Here is a 25,586-nt window from a genome sequence, read left to right on the forward strand (position 1 = left end):
CTAGGTAATGTTTCTAATGCCTGAAGTGTTAATGATTCTATGAAGAGAGTATTTTTGCTGGAGGTTTTCTGTTACTGTCTGTATAGTTGCCGGACCTGGAGATTGTAGCTGCATTTTACTAGATGTATGCAGATTTCTTGTTCAGCAACAAGCACTGTCATGCTTGGAGAATTTGCATTCTTACCCCTGAGCTTGGCTCCACTGCTGCTAGAGGGAAAGATTCAAGAAACCGTCTACAGTTCATTTCTACTTTCTCTGGGCTCTGCTGTGAATGACTATGTTAATGATAATTACTTCTGTGAACCTCATAAGAAAATACTCAGAGATTATTGGAGGTAGTTCTATTCAGGCAGATATCCTTAATTATGCTAGTGACCTTATTTATATATCGGTCAATAAATGTGCATTCTATGAGATAACATAAAAGCTTTAATTTTGGTCTGAATATTTTCATTGGTTATCAAGAGAAAAAGCATGCTTTTTCCTCAGGACTGACATGTCACAAACCATCCTAATAAAACACTGTATTGTTCCTTGGCCATGAGAGCAGTGGGCATATATGGTCTGGGCTCATCGCTTTCATAAGCTCTTGTTTAATATTTATATAGCATCTCTGCCGACGTGGGCTTCTGTTTAGTGTCTGGTTTAAGTAATTTAAATAGATTATTAAATCCCAGATACAGAGAAAGAGAAAAAAACCTAGCAGTCACTTTGTCACTGGGGAAGGTATTTTCTTTTAAGTGTAATACATTTAAATGTCTCACTGGCATGATACCAATCTTCATTATGTTTCAAAGGCAAGTACAGAAAACAAGTGGAACAGCAATATAAACCTGTGTTGTGAAAGATATCTTTCTTAACTGGCGGAGACAGACACCTGCCTTTGAATGCTGGAAGTTCTGTTTTTCTGATTTTTAGAAAACAGCTTCAGAAACTGACACAATAACATTAGGGCAAAATTTTTGGTACTGACTTGACTGAAGCACTAGAGATCACTAGTGCAGAGCTGTATGTTTTTAATTTTTAACTTGTCTTAAGTAACCTTTGTAATTAACTTAAATGTGGTCGAGATTTCAGCCTACACATAGGTTGCAGCTTCAGTTATTGTTTCAGTGTTGTTCGGAATAAAGCATTGTAGTTATTCATAATAAAATAACCTTGTAGTTTTTTTACAGTCCAGTGTAGTTCCATGTTATTGGTCAGCTATGTTGTCAATAATTTAAATGGAGAATAGGTTTAGTGGTCTTTTGTAACACAGGCTAATATGAGCAATTATGTTTACAAGACAGACACCAGAACTGTCCTATTCCTTAGTTTCTGTCTCTGATTTCTTCCAAAATCTGAATGGATTACAGCCAGTTTCATACCAGGCACTACATATTTTCTTCCCAGGATATTTTTACACCTTATTTAAAGTGAGATTTGAGGCTTGTGCAATATTGACTCCTTTCCCAAGCCCCCCAGAAGAGCCCTGCAAAAGGTCCACTGCCTTACTCTGCACTATGCATTTCACAGACATTTCTCTTCAGACATCTCTCTGAGGTCAATAATTAGTTGGAAAAATTCACTAACCTCTTTGTATTGGGCCGTATAGTTCCAGTAAATCTGCATAAGAGGTTGAGACCTAGGGTGATGGTCTCTCAATATTTACAAAATCTGCTGGTGTAGGAGATTACAGGCAGATGAGAGTGAGAAGATTTGAGAGATTCTCAGCATGGAAGTGGGACAGCCCGGTGGGGGATGGTGATTCCTTCTTTTGACTGTCTGTGGCACTCATTGCAGAAATGGCTCGGCTACATGCAGAGCAATTACTGAACTGGCTCACTTTGCAGCCCAGATTATTACAGTACACTGCCATGGATTTTAGGTTACCATAAAATGCTGGTTTGGTGCATCACTGGTGGTTCACGAACAGCTGGCACGGACTGGAACTTCTCTAGCAGTGGTTGCTCAGGAATCAGAGCTCTTCGCCTCACGAGTCTTCTGAGAAGTATATAGATTTGTCTTGGGTAGGTAAGGTTTCTTTTCCTTGCTTCATTTCACTGTGTAGTAAGTCACAGGTGACATACTAAAGCTGGCATACTGGTGGCAAAAGCTATACCTAACTTGGTCAAATTATAGGTGCAGTTTAATTGTACGCTCTTCAGGAGACTCTCAGTGGGTGTGTAAGGCAGTGGTAGTTAGCAACTGGTTTTTACGTTAAGGTATCACTAAGGCTGTGGTTTGGTTTGCTGCTCCTGTTCCCACTTAACTTTGAAGGAATCTTATTATATTCCCACAGTAACTTTTTGAAGCATGTATGGATTTTAATTAAAATTTTACTTTCCCCAATTACTTACTTTCTCTGTTACCGAACATCTCATTTGAATCAAACTGGAACAGATTGCATTGTTTATTTCAGTTGACAGCACTTAATCTAGATTAATTTGTACTGTTCAACATTTCATTGATGGAAAATAAAAGGTAACATTGTAGGCATATCAGAGTTTGGCTACAGTGTAAAAATCAAAGAACTAACATTTCCCAAGCACGTGCAAGTACTGTATTACAGAAAGGTCACTGTTTGTTCAAGCTTTGAAGTGTGACATCATACGTGATGCATGACCTTTGGAAAACACACAAAAATTTTGTGGGAAGAATGGATATTTTAAAACTTGTGTTATTAACTGTATTTCAGGTAGGTATAATTATGCATGTTAGCACAGGTGTACAAGTTATTTCTGAAGAGCTATCAATGCTCTTCACTTTTCTTACATGTAAGCCTTGCCTGTTTGTATATCTGTCTCTGTTACTATTACTTTCTCATGCCATAGCTTGAAACTCTGCAATAAGATTGTCTGAAAAGGAGCTTGCAAGAGGAATGTGCTCAGATTTGTCTCTGAATTCCATTTTACTGATCAATAGTCTGTTTTGGATTTCACATCTAAATCTCCTCCTACCCAACTTTCCTCTCTTACCACAGAACTTGCATTTCAGAAAGTTGATCCATCCTGCAGTGTAAACTTTGTGATTTGTTGTTTTACATGGTACATAAAAATGCATTTTTATTTTGGACAAAAAAGATGGAAGAGAGAATCCTATCATCAAGCCACAACCTAAACTGACATTCTGTCTAAATTCCTTTGCCTGCCAGTTCTTGGTTTGAAATTAAATTTTAAGGGATTAAAGAATTTTAAGTTTTGGGCAAGTATGGTTTGGCTGTCACAGAATCACAGAATGGTGGAGGTTGGAAAAGACTTCTGGATACACCTCTTGTCCAACCCCCTGCTTAAATGCAGGCCAGGTTGCCCAGGACCATGTCCGGATGGCTTAAAGAATATAAATAATATACGGGTATAAGAATATAAGCAATTAATCCTCATGCTCTCAAGTCTTTTTAAAACTACTTTTGTAATTTGAAAAAAATGCTTATATGTCTTAAGAAGGTATTTCCAAGGCTGAAATTTTGCAGATAATTTAGAACAGATTTTCATTTAAATAACTAACACTTTCTAAAGCTATAAGTGTGCATCATGATGTATGGTGTTACCATGTACCTTAGAATTCTAGATAAATTTCTTATGGAATATACTTTTCTTAAGATAGTTATGCTACATATTTATTATTAACATCAGCTTGTCCTGAGTTCTTGGTAGTGTGGGTGTGTATGTATGTATGAGTCTGTTAGGATTATACATTATTATCTCATCCACATACACAAACGTATTGGTGTAATTTGTGAATTCACATGTGTATGTATATATAGAAAATAAAAAATGACAGATGTCATCTTTGCTGGTTTGCTAATAACATAATGAACACCTTATCACAGGAAAAAAGTCTGGCTCTTACCTGATAGAAAGAATTTGTGCTTAGGTACATACAGGTAACACATTGCTTTTGAAGGTTGCATAGATATAGAAGACACGTGGCCCCATTGCTAACTTGTGTGCATGTGTATATGTATTTTTCAACTTTTTTTTTTTCTTCCTGTTTTTTTCACTCCGTAGTTTTTCGTGGTTCTTCCTTCTGGAAGCAAGCATGAGCTGTCAATAAGCATAGCTTTTCTGGCTCAGTGTGAGAAGCACGACATAGAAAATACCTCAGTCAAACACATGCTAAATAAAGGAAGAATGTGAAATTAATGTCTGCTTGTGCTACTATTTTGTGATATTTACTGATGATAATACTAGATTTACTCTGCAATTTATGTTAACATGTTTAATATTTTTGATGAAACAAACATCCCTGTTATGTTTTTACATATTTCTTGCGTGAAACATCATTAGTATTGTTGAGACATCTGTTAAATTAAACTTTTGTTTTTATTTAGGTCTATGAGTTAGATGGCATCCCCTTGATCCTGGACAACTGCAGCATTGATGACAACAATCCTTGTATCCTTTACAAAAGAATTCTAATTATTGAATATGATTCATAAGAAAAGGTGTGGGGGTTTAACATATTTATGCCAGCATTGCTTTCACTTGGTACCTAAGTCTAACTGGCTTCATGAGTTTCTAGGTTGTATTTAAATGCTTGGTTCAGAAGTGAGCAAACTCATAAATATGCTTTCATGAGCTGGATTCTAAGTAAGTTGAACTGCGGTTATATTCTGTTTTCTAAAATAATAAATAGTACTGGTTTACAGATGTCAATTCAGAGAGTTAACTGTGATAGAAATCTGAATGAAGATTATGTTTGTTCATAGTATAAGATCTTGGAGCTTTTGCTTCAACTGAAATCTGTTCAGTAGACTGAAATAAGTACCCCATCAATTCCATACACTTATTAAATCTGACTGGAGAACTTATTCTAAGCACAGAGACAAGGCTAGCAAGCTGTAATGAAAATGTGTATAGTTGAGAGAATTAATGATGCAGATTACTGAAATGTTGGGGAGATTTTAATATAAATGGCATTGTGCTTCATATTGTTTTTTTTTTTTTTCCTGGGGTTTAAGAGCAGAGACTTTCCAAGATAGATTGCTGTTAGAGGGAAATAACTTCATATTGAAGATAAACAGTTGTTAAGCAGACTTATCCATCTCTTCATGATCTGCATAGTAATCCTACTGGTGTGTTCAGTGGGTGAGCTATTATTTTCTGTCATCTAATTGTTAGCTCCTTGTAAGTTTCTGATAAGTGCATCTGGAAATCAAACGCATTTCCTGTCTAGAGTAATGTCAGCTTTCTTATACTGAACACATGAAATGGGTTTTTTAAATTAATTTGTTAGAAAAATCTCACTTTTTAACAAGTATCATAAAAACAAAAAGAAGTTGTGAAAATGTTACATATTGTCATAATTATTTGCTGTAGAACATCATCTACATATAAATATATCTTAAAAGGATGAAGTAATGTAGGGACAGGTGATAGCAAGATGTTAACAAGCTGGGTGGAGGAGCAATAGGTGTTAAGTATCGTGTGAGTTATTCACTTTGTTGCTTTATGTGCAAGGTTTTTACATTCATCACTATTCCTATAGTTGGAGACCTGACAGTGTGTCTCTTGACAGTGCACCGAGTAGCGGAGCTGTACTTCCACAGTCCGATTCTGGTAAGGGACACTGCTGGATGGGATGGGAAGAGCAGGGAAGGTTACCTTTCCCTAAGCAGAAGCGCAGCCCTGAGAAAACCTAGTAAGGAGTTTTGATCCCATGTTACTCTTCCTTTGCTGGAAAGCCCAGCTGTGCAAAGACTTTTAGAATTTCTTTCTAGGATTAATCCTTCATTTTAGCTGTTAATAAAAGAGGATAAAGTTTGAGGCCTTCAAAGGGTAGAGTTGTAATTTACAATCTTGAATGAAATGAAAATAAAATACCGTGGGAGCCTTTACTGCATTTTGGGCAATGTGGAACTTCTTACAGCTTTTGATACAGGCTGACATTTTATGGTTGAACTATAAACTTCTTACTAGAAGATAAAACTTTGCTTACTTGGTTTTAAAGACTTGCTAGACACCTCTTAATATGAGCTTTCACTACTGATCCATGGTGTACAGTATTCAGGTATATGAAAAAGTAGTAGTGCTTGGGCAGAGGGGGGACCAGCCTGCTGTGACGAAGTTTGCTGCGTCAGCTTTTGGAGCACAGCTTCTGGCTACTACTCTGTTTATCGTTTTGACCTAGAGCTATTCCAAGCGCTCTTGTGCTACATGAAATTAATGCTCCCCTGCTTCTCTCCTGCCTCTGATGTTCCTCATCTGCTGCGTTCTTAGCATGTCTTATGCAGGGAAGCAGAAAAGGAGTTTGCAGTTTGTATCTGTCTCTACTTTCATCTGCTTTGCAGCATATTCTGCTACTCTGGACACCACAAACCAAGTCCTTAGGAGCATGTAGGTGCCTGACTCCATTGCATAACATTCCTCTGAAGAGATTTCTGTCCTCCCTCTGTGCACCCAGTCCTGTCTGGCACAAATCCCTTTTGTGATGCTTGTAAACCAGAGCAATGTTCTTACTAAGATTTGAAAGCCTACTTGCTTAAAATGGAAACATCCTAAAGTTGCCTGCATTGTAACTTTGTGATCCAGAGTGAATATATTTTGTCTCTTTTCTCTTTTCATGGAAGATTAATTAAAAGGAAGTATTTAGGCAGCTCTTGAGCTGTGTGTTGAGAGAGTTGCCGAAATTTGAGTATGATCACTCTCAGTGGTGCTGCAGTTTGCCAAGTTGATGTAGAAGGCTGCAAGGGACAGCTCGGTGTAGCTCTTCAGCAAGGGTTCCTTTGGGGAGTCATGTCCAGAAACTTCTCTTTACATTCTTGTTTCTATTGCCTGTTTTTGTGGTTTCAGGCTGTGTTACTCGGATTTCTCCTTGGATAAAGCTGACTGGAAAAAGTTTCATCCAAATTCCTTTTATTTAAGAACTTCTTATATTTCTTCGTAAAGTCTTTGTAGATGCACATTTTTGTTTGAGCTTTATCTGTTTCAGAGACACCCAAGCCTCTACAGTTAAGAGGTCACTATGTTTTCCACTGAAAACAGAGTTGATATACTGATTTTCTACATTTTATTAACTAAGTTCTGGCTCCAAATTACACATACAAAATTTTCCAAAGAAAAATGTAACTTTTGTGGTAAAAGCGATGGGATTATTTTTTTTCTGGACAGAAAAAAAAATAATTTCCCTAAAGTATGCAATTCATCAGGAGAAGCTGGACTGCCATGTTAGATGTTAAAAGAGCTTTTTATTACCTTTGAGAGGAGAAATCCTTTGATAAATCTTTTTATTTGTAGTGTATGGAAGCATACTGAAAGAGGAAATGGGTCTGCTCTTATCCTAAAATAAAATCCTTTGTAAACCTGTCATTACCTTAAAATTGCATCCTTTGAGATCCTGAACAGTTCTGTAATGTGCGTAGAAATATCAAGAGGTTCATCGCTTTTGAGATTGCTAGCTGAAGTTCACCTGACATGTTTGCATTGCTTTAGCTTTTTAGGTTTGAATTCATCTTTCAGTGCGCAGTTTGGGAGAACCGTTATCTTGTCTAATTACATCTCAGGCAGACTTGTATCTTTTATGTTTTTACTAACAAATAGTACTTTTTCCTTCAGGATATTTCATGAATAAAAGCAACAAAAAAACCTCGTTAGTAACAGACATGAAGATGATTATGGACAGTTAAGAATAAATTTTCTGTACCTCTTGCAAAGGTTATTTGAATTGGTATTTTAAATTTTCAGTTACTGTAACTTTCCATGGTTCTGAGTAAATTCAGTGGAGAAATGCTGAAAGATGCCAGATTTTCAAATGTTAGCTGTCAGGCTTTTAGCACAGGTTAAAAGGTAAATAGAGTGAGACTGGGGAGATGCAGTTCATTATAGACCTTGGGGTCTGAAGAGTTAAACTTCAGAGGAGGTTGAATGTCACTTTAACTTCTTCGGTATCCTTAAATCTTCCATCTTGAATTGGCTGTATCCTAGTCATAACTGTCCTTCCGTATTCAAAAGAAAAAGGGTGTTTCAAAATGCAAGTGGACTTCTTTGCCTTTAGATTTAGGGAGAGGTTCTTTCATGAGATAAATTTTTGGTTTTGAAAATTGTTTCTTGTTCTGCTCCTGAAAAGTTGGGATTGTTGTGCTTTACTTATGTGACCTGTGTTTAAAAACAAATAAATTGAACCTGCCACAGAATAGCAGACTGGGTTGGAGATGCCTATCTGGGTAATACTAGTAAAAAATTTATCCAGATCCTGCTTTTCAAGTTATTTGGGTTGAAAAGGTGTTCTAAATTAAAATATCTTCTCTTTTGCTCTCTGAATTACCATCATCTTCATCTCTGACAGGCTCTAGCATCAGACAAGAGCCTTTCTTTTTGTTCCTGTCTTTTACCTCATCCTAAGCTCTTACTGCTCCTTCCAGCTTCATTTCTGACCTTTCACAAATTCCCCTTGCTTAAGGCAAACGTAAGGAGGGAGGACAGCCCATTCTGATCAAAAGACTATTCACCCTAATCATACAGAAAAGGTGCTTATGAAAGACTTCAAATAAACTAACCTGTTTATTATTGAAGACTTTTCAGTTTACCTTAACTAAGTTGTCTGTTTTTCCACTCCTCCCTAACGTTTAGGCTCATGAGTAACATGGAAAGATGTGCGTTCTCTCTCTCTTTTTTTAATAATTTAATGGCTGTCCTTAAAAATATTTATTACTATTTTAGGAAAAAACATATTATCCAAAGTACTACAGTGCAATAGCTGTTAGTTAAACTGGTAAAATTTGAAAATCAGAAGTGAAATGCAGTTTTGAAGATGGAATATTCTTTTTTTTTTTCAGGATGCTTGCCAATCTTACCCTTTTGAGATTCTTATAGTAGGTCTCTTCATACATTGATTTTGTGAATGTCTGAATTTAATTGGAATGACCGTGTGTAAGTGTCCATATTATATTAACCCGTAATCAGGCATGTTTTTCTGTTAGCCAAAAGTGCAGTCATACGTGAAGAAAAAATATCCTGCTGTGTAGTGTGTGTGTGTATGTACACACACACATATATGTTTATATATGTGAGTAAACACCCAGCTGGCTATGTTTTAGGAGTAAGAATTTTCAGCGTTTGTGAAAGGAAAACCTGTGGTTGCTGTGGATATCCATACATAGGCCCCTTAGTTTGAATAATGGATGAAAAAGTAGAAAATGTAAGTTCATTTTCAGATACTCCTTCCCTAAGCTTCTTCTATTCTATTCAGTCTGAAAGTCATCTGAGAGGTAGATTGAAAATACTTTTGACTTCATGGCAGCAGCAAGTATAATTGTGGTTCATGAAACTTCTGGCTAAAGCTAGAAGAAATCAAGTTGCTATGGTCTACAACAATGGCAGTTTGTTTTTGTGAGATGCCAGCAAGGACTTTTGGGGGAGCTGACAGAAATTTTATTTCTAAGTTACAGAGTGCAACCTAAAACAGGCCACATACTGTAAAAAAGCCTCACAGCTGAATAGAAGCCAGTAGAAAGCAAAAATAGGAGTGCAAGTTGACTTTTTAGAGTGAACCATCATACAGTTGAGCATTTTCACTTAAATGTGGCTATCTCATGTACATTAGCAAGAAAATACAGCATAATGTTACATCGGTAATGGTTGCCTTTCTTTGGAAAGCTCACTTTAGGCACTGCCAATGCATTTAGTAGTTTGAGGTGACCTATTTGATTCTGTATTTTTATACGCATACATAAAATCATATTATTTCAGTGGATATGGTCAGTGCAAAGGACCTAGACTACTGAGGAGAACAGTAATGATCTCATACCCAGTCAAGTTCTGCCCACTTGGAAGAAATTACCCTTTTCCTCATCCCATTGACATTTGCCTTGCTGCACAAGTAAGTCCAAAGTCTACCTGGGCTGAATGGAAACATATTCTTTGGTAGGTGGCTAAGGTTTTGCATTATCACAGGTTACTGCTGCTGCAGCCCTTGTCCTTGGACACAGAGCACTATTAGAATCTTATTTGCTGTAAATCGGTACTGATTGTCACTATGACTTTAATAAAAAGGTAGATAGTAAGCTTTTAGTGACCCAGCAGAGGCTGAGGATGGCAGGGGAAGAATGGGACTTGTCAGCACAGGTAAAGAACAGAAATTTGTTGGCCTGAACCTTTAGGTTCCTAGTGCCGAAGACAACACAAAATATCAACTGGGTGGCAGACAAATACCATAGATGGAACTAAAATGAAAAAAATGGTCAAGCAAGAAGAAATCGCTATATTGCCATACTCTAGTTCAGTCCAATTCAACTCCTACATGCTGAGAATTCTTCTCTAAAACCCTGGAGAGGGTGGAGGATTTCTGGTTTGTGGCATATGCGCAAACCTTAGCTCCTTCTCTGTCTTACAGTTATATTCAGATGAACTGGTCAGACTAGAAATTGGAACAGGTACAAGTGTGGTTATTCATTGAGCAAGAACAGTCTCTGAGAGGGGCTTATTTCTGTCACCTTATTCAGCAGACCAAATCTTACCCTGTTCCTGCAAGTTGCTGTGAATTCTTTACAGCTATATTTTGTTAGATACTAATGAAGCCTAGGGGTCTGTGTGACTCACAAGGGAATCCCTCAGTGTTGTATGATAAGGGGTTTTTTTAGCTGCAGTGGTAGGCCAGTTCCCTAAATGATTCCCCAGAGGCTTCAACCTTCTTGGAATTTCTTATGGTGGAAGGGAAAAAACACAGCTATTCCCAAACACTGCTTTTGGTTTTATTTGAGAAGGTCATCTGCCCACCAATGCCTATTTCTGTTGCTGTGCATCAGATGATCTTCACACTCTTGAAAGAAACATTGGAAGTAACCAGTCTTGTTCTTAGAGAAGCATTAATGGACTAAAGAGGTCTGGATTTCATTCTAAGTCGGATTTTTCCATACAATATTGAGTAAAGTCTCCAAAGTGGGATTATTGTAAAGCTCTGAAGGGGGAGGAACTAGGTGCATGGTCCCTGTTGAAAAGGGTACAGGAGTCATTCATGTAATATAATCCTATTTTACATCGCTCTTGACATTGGCTTCACATCTGAAGAGTTGGGATAGTACAACTTCCATGTCTTCACACATTGTTTATCTTTTCTGTATGTTGCGAACTGTTTGGAACAGAACTCACCTAAAGGTGAAGAACCAAGAAAAAAAACCCTACGACATCAGGATTAAGCATATTTGGTAGATTTAACTTCTGACTCAAAGACTGCACTTCTGAAAAGTTTGTTCTAAGTAAATGTTTACTTTAGAATGAAAACAAAAATGTGAAGTTTTCTTGTGAGATGTTCTATATCTACTAGCTATATCAGTAATCCACACTGTTCTCCAAGAACAAATTTTCTCGTCAAATGCAAAGTTCTCCTTAACCTGAAAAAGACTAAGACCACAGGAGGAATGCAGTGTGCAGTAGAGGAAAAGATACTCTGGAAATGAAGGCACTGTCTTTTTTTTTTCTTCCAGAAATTACCACAGATTAAATTTTGTGTTTGGACATTTAACAAAGTTGTTATGCCTAATGGTATATTTCAGGTTGCCGATTCCATAATTTCAGGATGCAATTTATTTAGTGCATCTGCAGGATGATTAAAATACTGAAATTCAGACATGGTGTGTGTGTGTGGGAATACTAATTTTCTTGAGAGTATATAAATTACTAAAGCAGATTTGCAGAGATGTAAATATGAAGTCTATTCTTCAGTATCTCACTTCTACCCAGCTCCAGTAAGTGACAACTACCATCATTAAGAAACCTGTGTGATGTACAGGGTCCCTCTTAGAGCTGGATAAAGTTTAACAGAGGTATACAGAATGCAGGAAGACTCTTTCAAATGTTACATTATAATATTTCTAATCCCTTGAGAAGAGTAATCTCTGTAGGCACCAACTCATGCATGTAAAAGTGAGGAATTAAAGTTAATAACTCTATTTCTAAACCAAATATTGTCATATTTGTCCTCTGCCCTAATCCTCTTGGTGGATTTAAATCCATGACAGGCTTGAATTCTTGAAAGAAAGCAGATCTTCAGTTACCAGGAGCACCAAAAAAAAAAAAAGAAACTGAGAAAATATAATATTTCACTGCTTTTATAGCTCAAACAGCTTGCTTGATTTTTCTGTAGACTTTCTTTTGAAAAATTCCCCTCTGGGCTGGGATGGAGCACTAGAAATTTGAGACCCAAAGGTTTTTGTTTTTTTTAAATAAAGCTAGGAGTGGTTCAAAAATATTGTTGAGAATGGAATGCCTTCTACCACCGCCTTATCATATTTCAGTCTGTCTTCTTGACATTGTTTCTTGCATGCCTCCAAAGAATATTCAGATGTCATATGGCCAATGCTTTGCATAATATCTTTATTCTGACATTTTCTGTTGTCCCATTTTCAGTCACTGTTATTAAAACAATCTGTAACTTCAGCTGGCGAATGCATTGTCCTACGTAGCTCCTTCCTGATCCTTAAATCATTTTCCCTCGCTTCCCCAGATCTTTGTTTAGACTTTGTTCTTTCTATTTCCGAAATGGTTTCCAAAATCTAACCTTTCCTTTCTCACTAAGGATATGTTTGCAGTCCATTCCACTGACCTTGTTGATTTGTTCTTGTCTCTTGGTGTTCTGAGATTTCTTCAAGGAGATGCAACCATTTCCTGAAATTGTAGCAGATATAATTGTGGCTAATGGCTATTTTGCAAAACATGGTAGGAAAACCTTAGTTGGTTATAATTTAGTTGCATCTTTCAAAACACCCATTTATTTAACCGTTGTTATTTTTGGATGCACACTGGACATCATCTGGTGTCTATGAGACTGGAACTGGAGTTTCATTTACCTTCATTGTTTTGATTACTTGTCATAAAGTGACATTTGAAATTACCAAAAGCAGCAGGGGTGGGAGTTATGCCACCTAAGTTATTCAGAGACCCTGAATCAAGAAAATACTCAAGTACAGTGTTGATAGATAAGCTGGCATACAGATCCTTGTTGAATCTATATAAATAGATTAATCTCCAGAGATTATAAATAGAAAAAGAACTTCTGTCCAAATTGTGAGTCAGCTTATCTTGTCGTCTACCTTAGAGTGATAAATTATAATTAGCTTGACCACATCTCAGGTATTAACTAGGTTGGGTTTTTGAGTCTAGTTCCAAATTTTTGAAAGTTTTATTTGACTTCTGTAACTTCCATTTTAAAGCATTTTAGAAAAGCTGTTTATTTCTACATGTATGCATATAAATGCACATTAATATATTTCTGTGTGTAGGTGGACCTTTTTTCTTTACATGTCCAAGGAAATTTAAAATTACTACAGTCTGCCTGATATTTAATCAGTTTGTGAACACAATTACCATCCCCCTATACTTCAGTGCTTTACATCTCAATGTTTGCGGTAGGTTTTAATAGTAATTTGATACACGAGTTTCAGTTTAATGGAATTTTGCATTTTTTTTCTGTACCTGGGAAGAGAAGATAAGCTAAGGCATTTTTAACTGTTAGGTAACAGCAATTGAAGCTTTTTCTTTTTAATGTAACAACCTGCTAACTCTCTGGTACCTCTTACAGATAACTAACAGATGTAGTTGTCATGAATTCTTAAAATGGGATTAGTGTAATAGAAGGAACTGTAAGAACATAATATTGTAACTGTGGAGCATTAGCTTGAGATTGATCAAGAGTGTGATTCTTTGTTTTAAAACCAGATGATTTATAGTTAGTCATAAATTATGGGTTTCTATTAAAAATGTAAGTCATAATTTAAAAAAAAAATTGGCAGCCTAAGCAGCAAAAATGAATGTGTCATATTCATGGTTTTAAGCTAGTATTACAAGTCTGAGTATAGGAAAAAGTAAAACAAACTAGAGGTTATGGCTTAATTTTTTTTTTTAAAGTTCTGTAAGTTTTGGCATAAGAGACATTATAATAAAAATAGCCTGACATAGCTAAACATGTATTATGGCTTTTGTAGCTCTGGAGTACTTGACTGAAATTTTGTGTTTAATTTCATAGTATACTAAGGTGTGTTGGCACTGTGCTTTAAGTCCTACAGAGCATGAAAGGAGGTACATAGAATATGGATTAAATGTTGTTTAGCTGGCAGGCATTAACAACTAATTGCAGTCTGGGTATATAATACTTTTCAGTGGTGTCTTTGGGTAATCTGTTAACCTAGAAATACTAGTGATCTGGGGAGAAAAATCCCCACATTGCTCTGGGTAAGAAATGTCTTAGTAACCCAAATTGCTGCAGTAGTCAACAGACTAATGAACATTGGGTACCATTTAGCTGGCCATCACTGAAGTGAGTATGCAGTTAAAACCAGTCAGGCCTTGGAACTAAGAATCAGCCTCATGATTTGGGTCTAGGTGTCAGAATTGGACAGTGCTGAAAATGTGTTTCTGAATAACCTAGAGAAAGAGCTCAGACTCTTCTTGCAGGAGTGTAGCTAGGAGCAAGAGGGCAGTTGAATGTTGTGAGCTTTTTTTTTTTTCACTTTTTCTGAATTATTAATAGCCAGAAGGAGCAGCCAACTGTGTTGCATCTGTGATCAGCCATATAGCAAACTTTGGCAGAATTTTTAACATAGCCCTGGTGCCTGTGCTTCAAAAGGGATGCTGAAAAATACAGATGGAGGGAACAGGTACAAGAATTATGCAAATCTTGGAATACCTCCCTCAGTTTCTCTCTTTAGTTCATGCAAAAGATGCTTACTGAGTGCCTTGATTATGATCTGTGATTATTTTTTTTTTAATCTGTAATGAAAATCAGTGTTTGGAAACAATTCTAAACAAATCTAAACCAGAAATAAATCACAGGCTGTAATGAATGAGATATTTACCCACTGGAATGGTTTATTTAGGGACACAGTGAAATCTCCTGGTCAAGATTGGATGTCTTTCAGAAAAATGCATGAAAATATCTTGTACGTGAAACAGAATTGAGAGGCTTGATTTCAAGAGTGACTGACCTTTGGTCATCTGTGTTCTGTGCAGAACTGTGTGGCCAAAAGAGGTATAATCGTCCATTCTGGTTTTCAAGTGTATTTGTTGTCCATAGATACTTAAATGGGTGAACTTTCACTGAGTTATACATGAGATATAACATGCCTGTTTGATTATACAGAAGATATCAGTCCCATTTTAAAGAAACCACTATCCCACAAGGCACACTTTAAGAAATGGTTTCATCATTACAGAGGATAGGTAGGATGTTCAGAGACTGGTATAAATACAGGTAACCAGAAAGATGGTGTTTATCTGCTAGAGGAAGAGATAACTACTGGTGTGGGAGGTTAGTGAAGGTGTGGGAACTGGAAAAAAATATTTAATGTACAATTATTTTCTGCTACAGATGTTTCCTAATTTCTGTAGGCTGTGAATTACAGAGAATGTTGCTTTAGTATTGAGACTATCTTGATTACTTTAAACTGAGTAGTTTTGCCCGTTTGCCTATTCTGAGATGGTATCATTTGAGATCTTTCTCTGGCAAAGCAATGTTCTTCTACAGAGTAGAATTCGAGCTGAAAACCCCAGTTCAGGTTTTTGGGGATAGGCTTTCTGTCTTTACCAGAATGTTTTGTGGAGGCAAACTTGTATGGGTAGTGTTTGCAGTAAGCATCAGCAGCCCACCCTGATCTTCCTGTCCCAGTAAGGAGTAGGAAAGGGCTGGCTGCAGGCATCTTATTCCATGTATGTCCAGTGAAGCTTTGCTGCCACGTAGTGGTGGAGATCGAAGCTTGTTTGGTGGTGGATGGTCTAACTCTCCTACTGATCTCTTGGACCACGTGAGAGTTACCTGTAGCAGAAATGAACCTCTGCTTTAGGTTCCCCATTGTTACAAATCTTATCCCTAAAAAGTGTGATCAGGGATAAATGCCTCTTCCAGCATCCAATGGTGCTGCTCTACCTTGGAGGCTAGAGGTTAGATGAGTTGTACTGTGTCTGCTCTGCAGGAGCCAGGTCAAGCAGGGGAAGGAAGAACAGTCCTGGCTGATATGACGCTGCCTGTTTCTAGCCTTTAAACCCAGAATGTGGTGACTGCAATAATAGAACATAATAACTGATACGGAATAAATAAAAATACAGGCAACTGAAATATTTTAGACCTTTTTATTCTAACTTCTAGGCAGAGTATTTTAAGTTTGTATAGGCTGAATTTCTGAAATTTTCTGATGCTTATAATTTAATGTCAGGAATAAATACAATCCAAAATATTAATTCTAAAAATATGAATTAGCTTCTTTAAAATAAAATAATAATAAATTAAGTAAATAAATTAAGATAACACCTTTAGTTCTTTACGTTTTCTGTGATTACTTTCTTGGTAACATCTTAAACAGAAGTAAAAATTATCTAAAAAAGGTAAATGAGGAGTTGTAAGGAATTGCTATCATTTTATACAGCTTCTAGGACTTCATAAAACTACTAAAACCCTCAACAGGAAGAAACTTGTAGAGCTTTGTAAGCAATTTGGCTGACTGTTAGGGACCAAAATCCTGACTGTCTACTACGAGTGCTCAATCACGACACATTGATGTGAACTGTGATTAACAGTTGTGGTAGCTGTCTAGAGACCTCTTTTAATGGTGAGAAGAATTATCTTCAAGTTGCTGTGAAACAAAAGTACTTAAAAGGACTGAAAGACTTGAAGGGGAAATGGTTTATGTCTTTTCAGTGTGGTCCAGTCAGGTCTATAAGTGGAAGTGATTCTTCTAACATGACGCTTTAGCATTTTGTTCCTGTCTACAGAAGTTTTAGTGATAATTGGAATACTTGTTGAAGACCAGAAAGAAACACAATTAACAAGAATTGTATTTTCACTATCTCTGGTTTTTAGCCCTATAGACCTGTTCCAGAAAAGCTCTTGGAGAAGTTGGGTGGCTTTAGCTGTTGCATAAACAGCCCGTTTGACTAGGGTTCCAGCCCATGTGGGTCGCCTGTCTTGATAAAGTTTTGTATCTCTTCCTATATTTTATTAAAATGAAGTTAATATTAAAATAGTCAAAAACCTGATTTAAATGAGGTAATAGAATTGGGTAAATAATATCATCTTTTTCTCATTAGGCCATGTGAATCTTAAGGAAGAGAGTTTCCTAAGTAATCATTTAATTATTGAAAACCAGTTGTAGTGCAGGAAATGGTCTAGCTAAAAAAAAAGTATCTACGCTATGTAATAAATCAAACTCTTCACCAAGGATGTTATACTTAGAAATTCCTCAGTATTAATAAATATCAAGGGGACTTAAGAGAAATGTACGTATTTCATTCTCCTTGTCACCGCTCTTCAGTGTCCTATATTAGTTAATACTTAACTTTTAAAACTTACTACTTGCCTTTTTCAAGCAACATAATTTCAACATTACTTATGCATTGCTGTATATCTACGTCATCAGATTCAAACCTCATTAATAATTACGTCTACTGTCTTTCATCCATAGAATCCAAATTGTTTCGTAGAACAATTCATAGAGGTCCTGATAGCTGCAATAGACTTGCCAATAACATTTAGTCCAAAGTGGACCTCCTAATATGAGAATGAAAAGCTGAAATACTCTCTTTGGGAAATGGTTTGTAAGTCCTCCTCTCTAGTAGTGCATTGCAATAGGATATTAGTTAGTGACTCCTGACAGCAGTCGGTTGTATTTTCACACACCATTAAACTTATAAAACAGTCACTGTGCTATTGCTAGCGTTGACTCTAACAACCTCTTGTAGCAGAATCCATATGAAAAGAAACAAGAGAATTGTGAAAGGTTCCCTTTGCAGTCAATGGCAAAACTTCCACAGGATTTAGTGGCATAGATTTTCATGGTTTATGTTGATTCCAGATAGTAAAATTTTTCATCCTTTAGGGCAGATTGCTAGCACATTTTCTCCACCTCTCTTCCTTTCTCCCTATATTCCCCCCTCCCTGACAATTGAAGTTATGACCCAGAGGAGTTTAGATGATAAATTTTAAATTGCTGTATGAAGGTGTTACACAAGTATGGAACACAGGGCAAGTTAATTCAGTTTTGTTATTGTTTGTATAAGTAAAAATAACATAGGAATCCCATAGCATACAGTACTGAAGGATTTTGAAAAAGTTGCTATAAATGCGTACAAATGTTTGCTTTCATTCCCTAATCACAGGTAGTCTATTAATGAAGCTCCTGCAAAATACAATGAAATTTTTTCTTTCTTTTGTATGCCCTCTGCACTGTGACAGAGATATTGTAATCTTCACTTGTCTATAATATTAATTAATTTGAGAGTGCAATATGCCCTGTTGGAAAAATCTAGACAAGTCTACACAATTGGATCTACTGTGTATGCTGCATTTCTTTTCTTTTTTATGCAGTTTCACAACAAATAGGCTCATGCTCTTATTTGTAGTAACTATGGAAACTTTAGAAGCTCTCTTTCTAAAGCTGAGCATACAATAAAGTGCTTAAAGTGTTGGTAGGATTAGAGACTCTAGAATATGTTTAATTTTCTCTCTGTGTCTCTATCTTTGGAGAGGAGCAAGAGGGTAATGTGAATATTAGCTGGGGACTAGCTTTAATCTCTGCTGACACTTAAGTCCGTCTAGGTCTGCACACAGCCATCCAAAGGTCTTAGCCTCGCACAGCATGCGAACAAGGGAAATCATGCATATTCATGACTGAATTTACAATGGAAAACCTACATACAGAAAAGAGTTTTTGAATGAGTGAAAACGTTATTGAAACCATTTTGCAGCTTCAGCTACAGTAGTCAATAATGATAAATGCCATAATGATGATAGAGTTCATAAGATAATGGGGATGTCTTAGATATTATGTAAGCATGAATGGATATGATAATAGGAAAACATCATTTGCCGTGGGGTTTAGCAGTGTTTTTGTGTTGAAGGTCATAAAGATGATGGTAACAGGATTATTCCCAAGGCTAATACACAAAAAAATTTTTTTGAGAGTACTATTTTCTCTGTGTGGCACTTTACATGATTGAGAACTGTCACTCTTTGAAAGTGGCGGTTTTTTTCTTTTTTAGGAGGTATTCTTTTATGCAAGTGCTGTATTTTATGCAGAGCTGTATTTTCGGAACACAACAAGAGAAGTCTGCTCCTCATCCCAGGAGCAGAGCCAGGGAGGGTGGTAGCATATTTCTCACAGTCCATTGGGAGAACTTCATGTTACTTTTTGGCACTCATGAAATGCCCTAAGTCAGACCTCAGAAGGAGCTGCGAGGTATCAGCCTTTGTTCATCTGCATTCATCAGCTTGCATACTTTACTGTTCTGAAATTTGCTCTCACCATTGGAGCTGATGAGTGAGATTCTGCTCATATATGATTTTATTTCTTTGGTATTTTATTGTTGTTTTATATACTCAAATGTAATCTTCAGTGGAAATATTCAGTTTATGTAAATTAAATGTAGCTTGGCACTTGTCTTTTCACTTAACTATAGTAGTGATGCACTGACGGAAGAGAATACATTGATATTCTCTGTCATGTTTATCTATTAAGGCTTTGATGTAATACATAGGGTTTTTTTCTTAATTTCTCTCCTCTGTCATTACCTCATACCAGAATTTTTTTAAATGAAGGAGGCGTGCAGCATGTTTCCTGACAAACCCTGAAGAACTCTGTGAGAAAAAAGCCCTATAGTTGTTACTGCTTTGCCATTTTTGATTTTCAGTTCTGGGCTGCTTGAATGTGAAAATAAGTATAAACTGCTATTAAAAGGCAGGGGGCTGTTTCACTGATGCATGCCAATGCAGGATTGTTCCCTAGCATATATGTTTCCTGTGATGTTTGTCTAAGCTACTCTTCATCTAAACCCCCCCTCTCTCTGTTGAAGATTCATTGTGTGCTTTTTATTGCAGGCCCTTCTCTATTCTCTTTTGGCATCGAAGTAGTGCTGTGGTTAGGTATGGTCATAAACTTTTTTTTTTGGTCTCCTGTATTCTGAGTCTATCACTTCCTCTCTCTTAAAATGTAAGCTTGTGAAAGCAGGACGGGGTCTTACATTAGGAAAGCTGCTTCTGCTACGTACTGTTGTTCATCCACATTGCCTGGTACATCCAACAACCCAGTATGAAAGACTGCCTCTGCTGAAAGTGTATAAGCCTAAGGGATGGTTGGAGGTGGCAGCAAGGTAGGCACAACAGTCAGTGCAAGGTGCACAGAGAAAATGGCAAGACTGCTACTATAAGAATGTGCATGCAGTGGTACTGGATTTTCCAAATGCTGTCATGATAGATTGTGTAAGAAAGTCGAGTTCCTGTATTTTATTGTTTTGGCTGAAGTTCCCATCTTCCACAACTGAGGAGTTTTCCCCTCCAGTCACCCCCTGGCAAATGCCCATAAGAACACTGTCTTATCTCTGTGCTTAGACACTGTCCAACCCAAAAGACGTCAAGGAGATGAGTAAATTATGCATATTCTTCTACTGGATGTGAAGCTACATGTAGTAAATAATTGGTGCCCTGCAGGCAAACCACTTTTGTGTGATTCAGAATGGCTTGCCTCCCATATGGGTAACTTGGGAAAGATTATATCATAACATAGCTTTTCAGCTGCAGAAGTGGGGCTAACATCTCTGACTCTTCATAAAATGAACGCTGTAGTTCACTTGGAAGATGCCTGACTGATAATCCTGGGAATTTAAATCCTTTGTCTGTGGCCCTGACATGTGCCTCAATCCTGGCCTCAAGGGACCACCTTAGAAGGTGAATGAGTTGCAGCTTGTGCCCATTTAAACATGAGCAGGAGCTACCTGCTGGTGATCTTAGTGTCTGTTCTGTTGGCAAGTTTGTAAAAGCACCCAGGCACACAGAGCCGAGTTTAGATAACATTAGAAGTTAAATATTCTTAAGTGTCTCCCACATTATGCGTGCTATTTTCGGTTGCTAACCTGGGTAAGATGTGTTTCTCTTTTTCTACATTTCTTCACCTTGTACAGTGTGAAAATAATAGTTGCCGTCTTTCTTCTACCTGATTTACGGCTCATTTTATTTGCCAGTTCTTGGAAGTGTAGCATTGAAGTGTTCGGATTGTCAACACAGTGACTGACTTTTTTTTTTAATCTCACTAGGAAGATCATTGGAACGTTTCAATTAACTGTAATTTTGGTTTAAAACAGTATGCCCTTTTAATTCCTGCAGTTCCTTTGTGTTTTGTTTTGGTTTTTTTTTTTTTAAATTCAAGGTTTTTTTAAAACCTAGTAAACTTGCCTGAAGTTAATGGACATACCTCATTTAAACTTAAATTACCTCATATGCAAGTATTTGCAGGTTCAGAGTAATTGCCTGTAAATGTCTTACTTTTTCTAGCCCTTGATTTCTACTGTTTTTCTGGGTTGGAGGGATTGGGGGTGGGGGGAGGCGACAGGGGGAGGGAAATGCAGTAATAAATTAAAATAAGCATTGTTTAATCTCTAAATAAATAAATGATCCTTAACTTTTTCCAACAGTTGTGAACCAGTGGGCAGTATATGCTATCCGAAATCTCACTGAACAGAATGAGAGAAACCAAGAGCTTATTGCGCAGATGGAGGAGAAGGGGCTGGCAGACAATTCTGCCCTTGAGAGTATGGGTTTAGAGATAGAGAAAGGAGATGGCAAGTTAATTCTGAGATCTGTCAGGAAAAAGCCCTCATGAACAAAAAATTAAGAATCATCAAATCATTAAAAGAGGATTTCTCTTTTAAAATATTTTTCCCTGCTTGGGCAATCAAGATTTCTTCAGTTTTAGTTCCAGTCTGATGGAATTGTTATGATTGTTCTCAGAAAAACTGCCAAATGATAACTTCTGCCTCACTGTTGTAAACAAAAGGACACCTACACGTTTTCTAAATACCTGGTAAATTAGCCTATGGAAAAAGACCCTCTTTTCAGATGGTTGAAATTTCATTACTTTTTTGATTCGTTAGTAGAAAGATGTCATGCATGCAGTATTGAGTTGTTATAATTTCCATTGCTGAACCTGGAGATAACTATCATTAAAAAAATTCAACAAAGAAATAACTGCTTTGCAGTCTGCCTTCTCCATTTAAAAGATCTATGCTGAGTCAGGGCTAAACAATGAAAGTTACTAATTTTCAATCATAGTGCTTAAATATCTCTTCTTATATAAGGATCAGTGAAACATTGGATGTACATAAATATTTAGTGAATTAAACACAATATGCCTTCGTGTATTTAAATTATTAGTAAATTGTCTTTTCTACCTTGTTACCTTTCAGTCTTCATGACAAGTATATTAAAAACAAAGCTGAAGCTGTTGTGGCAACAGATGCTACATTCCTTTGCACTGGGGCATGTCTCTGTTTTGGAGACTTGGGTGTTTGTTTGAATTTTATTTGTTCCTTTGGATGGTAAGTCAGCCCACTTTCCTTTTATTTTGCACTTCTCATGGGTTTTCTGAACTCTGGCAGACTGCTGAAGAGGTAGTTTCTCACTGTGATTAATTCTAGCAGTTTCTTTTCACCCCTCTGCCTTTCCAAAACATTGACAAAACTCATTTCCAGTTAATTAATTCAAGAGAGGCAGAAGAATGGAAGGCCCTGCCTCTTCATTTTGGGTACCCTCCTATATTGTTGTTGGACCCTGCCACTGTGGAATGTGGCATGAATGAGATGGGGGAGAAGGGGGGTGAAGAAAGGGCGGGGGGGCACGGTTAACTCTGTGCGTGCCATAGCTTTGCCCTGGTCGCCAAGAAATGTAATCCTCCATGCCTAAGCAAAACAAGAATTACTTGCTTAATATTACTAGCACTGGTATATCCTTGCTGTCATTTGGTTATCTTCAGTTGTGTCTAACAGGAGGGTCCCAGAAAAGTTAAATTGTTCATGTTGTTGTCATCATTTAATGCTATTCTTAAATGGAAAGGCAGGTTTACGTCCTAAAACTACATGTACATGTAACGGGCACTCAGCCATGTGCATCAGCTTTTGCTCCTCCAATTCATTTTTTTTATTTAAAAATGGAAAAAAACACATAGTGCTTTGAATGATGAGAAATAGATAGTAATGCTTAAAACTAATGGGGACTTAGTAGCTGGACTACTAAGATCTTTTCAAGTTAACCATAAGATTTCAGGTGGGACTGAAATGGGTCCCGGGGGGGGGGGGGGAATTTCAGGCCCAGATGGGACTATGGAATTGACCTAGTGGGATTTTAGTCACCTGTTGGTTTTAAAGGCAATGATATAAAACTGCTGTCTTTAGCTGTTTATTAAGTAGAGGATGTATATAAAGGGATAATGGCAATAGGAACAAAGACTATAACTTTTGTTGCTTGTAGTGACTTCTTACTTTAAAAACAAATGGGAGAGAAAAGTGTTATTTGTTTTAGCAGAGAATAAATATGAATGTAAGCGAAGTGCTTTATTTGCTTTTTTAAAATAATTTGACAGGAACATTTCAGAGGATATTAAAAACTTGTGTTTAAGTGCTGGTTTATAAAGTCATTTCTTACACAGGTAGGTGCCTTTTGCTAGCTGAATGGAAAAGGATACATGTTTTTGGTTCTTCTTGAGCACATGGTATATCAGATTGTGGTTTCTCAGTGGTTTCCATAAGGCTTAATTCTTGTGTTTAGGCCAGAACTCATTTTAGCAGTTTAATTACTGTGTCACATAAGATTTACAGCTGATTTTGTTTGGGTTTTTTAATCTTTATCTCCATAACACAATGGAAAAATCATACTTCTAGCACCTAAATGTCAAAAAACAGAATTCTACCCCTAGGAAAAGAAAAAAAAGTTTTATTCAGAAGGCTACATCATTCAACTTTGAAAGGAAAGAATTAAATTTTTGTAACAAAGGAGCATCAAATATAATAGCACCTAGAAATAAAGAGAAGTAGTTTTCAGTTGAGTTAATTATAAAACCTCAAACATTTTTATTTTAGCACCACTACTTAGGAAACACGTTAGATAATTTAACAAAGTGAGAAGAAGAATAACATAATTATCCTGAAAAGAAAATTAACTTTGTTTAGGGAAAAAATGCAAAGAATTTCCTTCTATTTAGGCTAATAAAGAGTTAAAAATCCTGTTCACAAAGCAAATCCAGAAAGAACTTTGGTTGTGGAAAAAGCAGTGGGAGTCCCTTTTTCCTTTTAAGCAGTTAGGAATAGATGGGGGGGGGGGGGTAACTTGATGGTTGTGTACCCACTAATGGAATATGCACAAGCCCATAAATATAAGCCAAATAATAATAAACACACATAAATAAAAGGGTTTTGTGTGTTTCGGTACATAATGGAGTAATAGTTGTGTTTTCTAAACGGGAAATGTAGGGCTTTCACAGTGGAGAACATGCTGATTACTGTATTGTGAGTGGCTGGCTTTTGATTTTCCTAGATGGATTAATTCTCGGAACACAACAGCTTCCCTGTCCTCCCCCAGTGGAGTCCCAGTCTCCAATAGGCTTGTTTTATATGCTAGGGGATTAATACAGCACAGCAATCAGTCATAAAAAGCAAGCTTTATTGAGTTTGTAAAGGGGCAGAACAGTCAGATCAAGTCTTGTGACCATCTTATTGCTTTCGAGTGCTTTCAAACAATAGTGATTGGATCTTTTTTTTAAGGTCTATTTGTTATTAAAAGGGAATAGGGAGTTGGTTTTTCATCATAAGTGGATAGATTTTTCAAGAGCTTTCTTGCAAATTGTGAGAAATAAGCTTAAATATTTGCAAAGTTCTGAATTTTTACCGCTTCTAATAATTTAGGTTTGTTTTGCCTAAAGCACTTGTAAAATACATTTTTAAATGCAACCAACAAAAAATAAATTCCCAGGCAGTTAATACCATTGTCATAATCTTTATATAGCAGTTGATTTTCTATTTTGAGGTCAGTGTGTTTGCATAGCGAGACTCCACAAAACTTCCCTTTATTTGCAAATGAAAAAGTATTAAAAATGTGAGGCTGTACCCAAGATTACCTTAAACCTTTGTTTGTACCTAGCCTTATCTATGTCATTGTTTTATGTTGACTTAGAATTTTCTAAGTAGTCTAAGTGGACTTCTTCGTATTCCATGTTGGGGAGGAGGGGATTTATGAAGTGATGCAGAAGAACCGCATTCCCCTTCCCTTTTCGCTGCCTCCTTAAAATCCCTAAGGCTTCCTCATGCAATGTACGCCACCTCGGTGTCTGAAGGTGGCAGTGGCAGCGGGGGCAGGGAGGGAAGGTGCGCCGGGGGCCGGGAGCGTGGGCGCAGTCCCGGGGCGCGGGTGGCCGGAGCCGGCGCGGCGGAGCGCCGGGGTGGTGGAGTCCCTTCAGTGCTGTCCAAGGTTCTGATAAAACTGCCCATGCCTCTGCGGAAGGAGAGCTCTGCAAACCTCCGGTGTCCTTCACGTGGAAAGCCGTTTCCTAGTTCAGTTGCCACTGTTTTCCTTTAGAGCTTCTCTGCAGTACGTTGGGGTCGCAGCTGGGTGATAGCGTGCCTGCTGGTTTTAAAGTGTGCCCGAAGACAAATGTTTCTTACTGTGTTACATGTGGAAGATGTTTAGGTCTTTGTTGTTTATGGGCAGGCCTCTTAGCAGTGTCTCTGTCTGGGGCTAAATGATGCTTTCCATGTTAAGATCCGGTTCCAGTTGCTTGTAGCTTGGCCAAATCGTAACCATTCACGTGGAAATTTTCCATGCTGCTTTAGGCTTAATTGGTTTCTTTACGGGAACTTTCTCTCACA

The 25,586-nt window shown here is 37.2% G+C and overlaps 1 protein-coding gene across 4 annotated transcripts in view; it reads left to right on the plus strand.

Annotated features, from left to right (window-relative positions):
- The window catches only part of ATXN10 (ataxin 10), a 107,915-nt gene extending 85,390 nt beyond the window's left edge, over window positions 1–22,525 (plus strand). Inside the window, exons 10-11 of one of the 4 annotated variants that reach the window (XM_072876341.1) lie at window positions 4,313–4,376; window positions 21,366–22,521. In XM_072876341.1, the coding sequence (XP_072732442.1) occupies window positions 4,313–4,376; window positions 21,366–21,553 (252 nt within the window). In that variant the 3' untranslated portion in view covers window positions 21,554–22,521. Of the gene's footprint in view, window positions 1–4,312; window positions 4,377–21,365 lie in introns of all 4 variants that reach the window. The other 3 variants (XM_072876330.1, XM_072876352.1, XM_072876319.1) reach the window with 3 other exon arrangements.
- Window positions 22,526–25,586: the final 3,061 nt, after the last annotated feature.

The sequence above is a fragment of the Ciconia boyciana genome, chromosome 1 (genome assembly GCF_034638445.1).
Source record: "Ciconia boyciana chromosome 1, ASM3463844v1, whole genome shotgun sequence".
Taxonomy (NCBI): Eukaryota; Metazoa; Chordata; class Aves; order Ciconiiformes; family Ciconiidae; genus Ciconia; species Ciconia boyciana.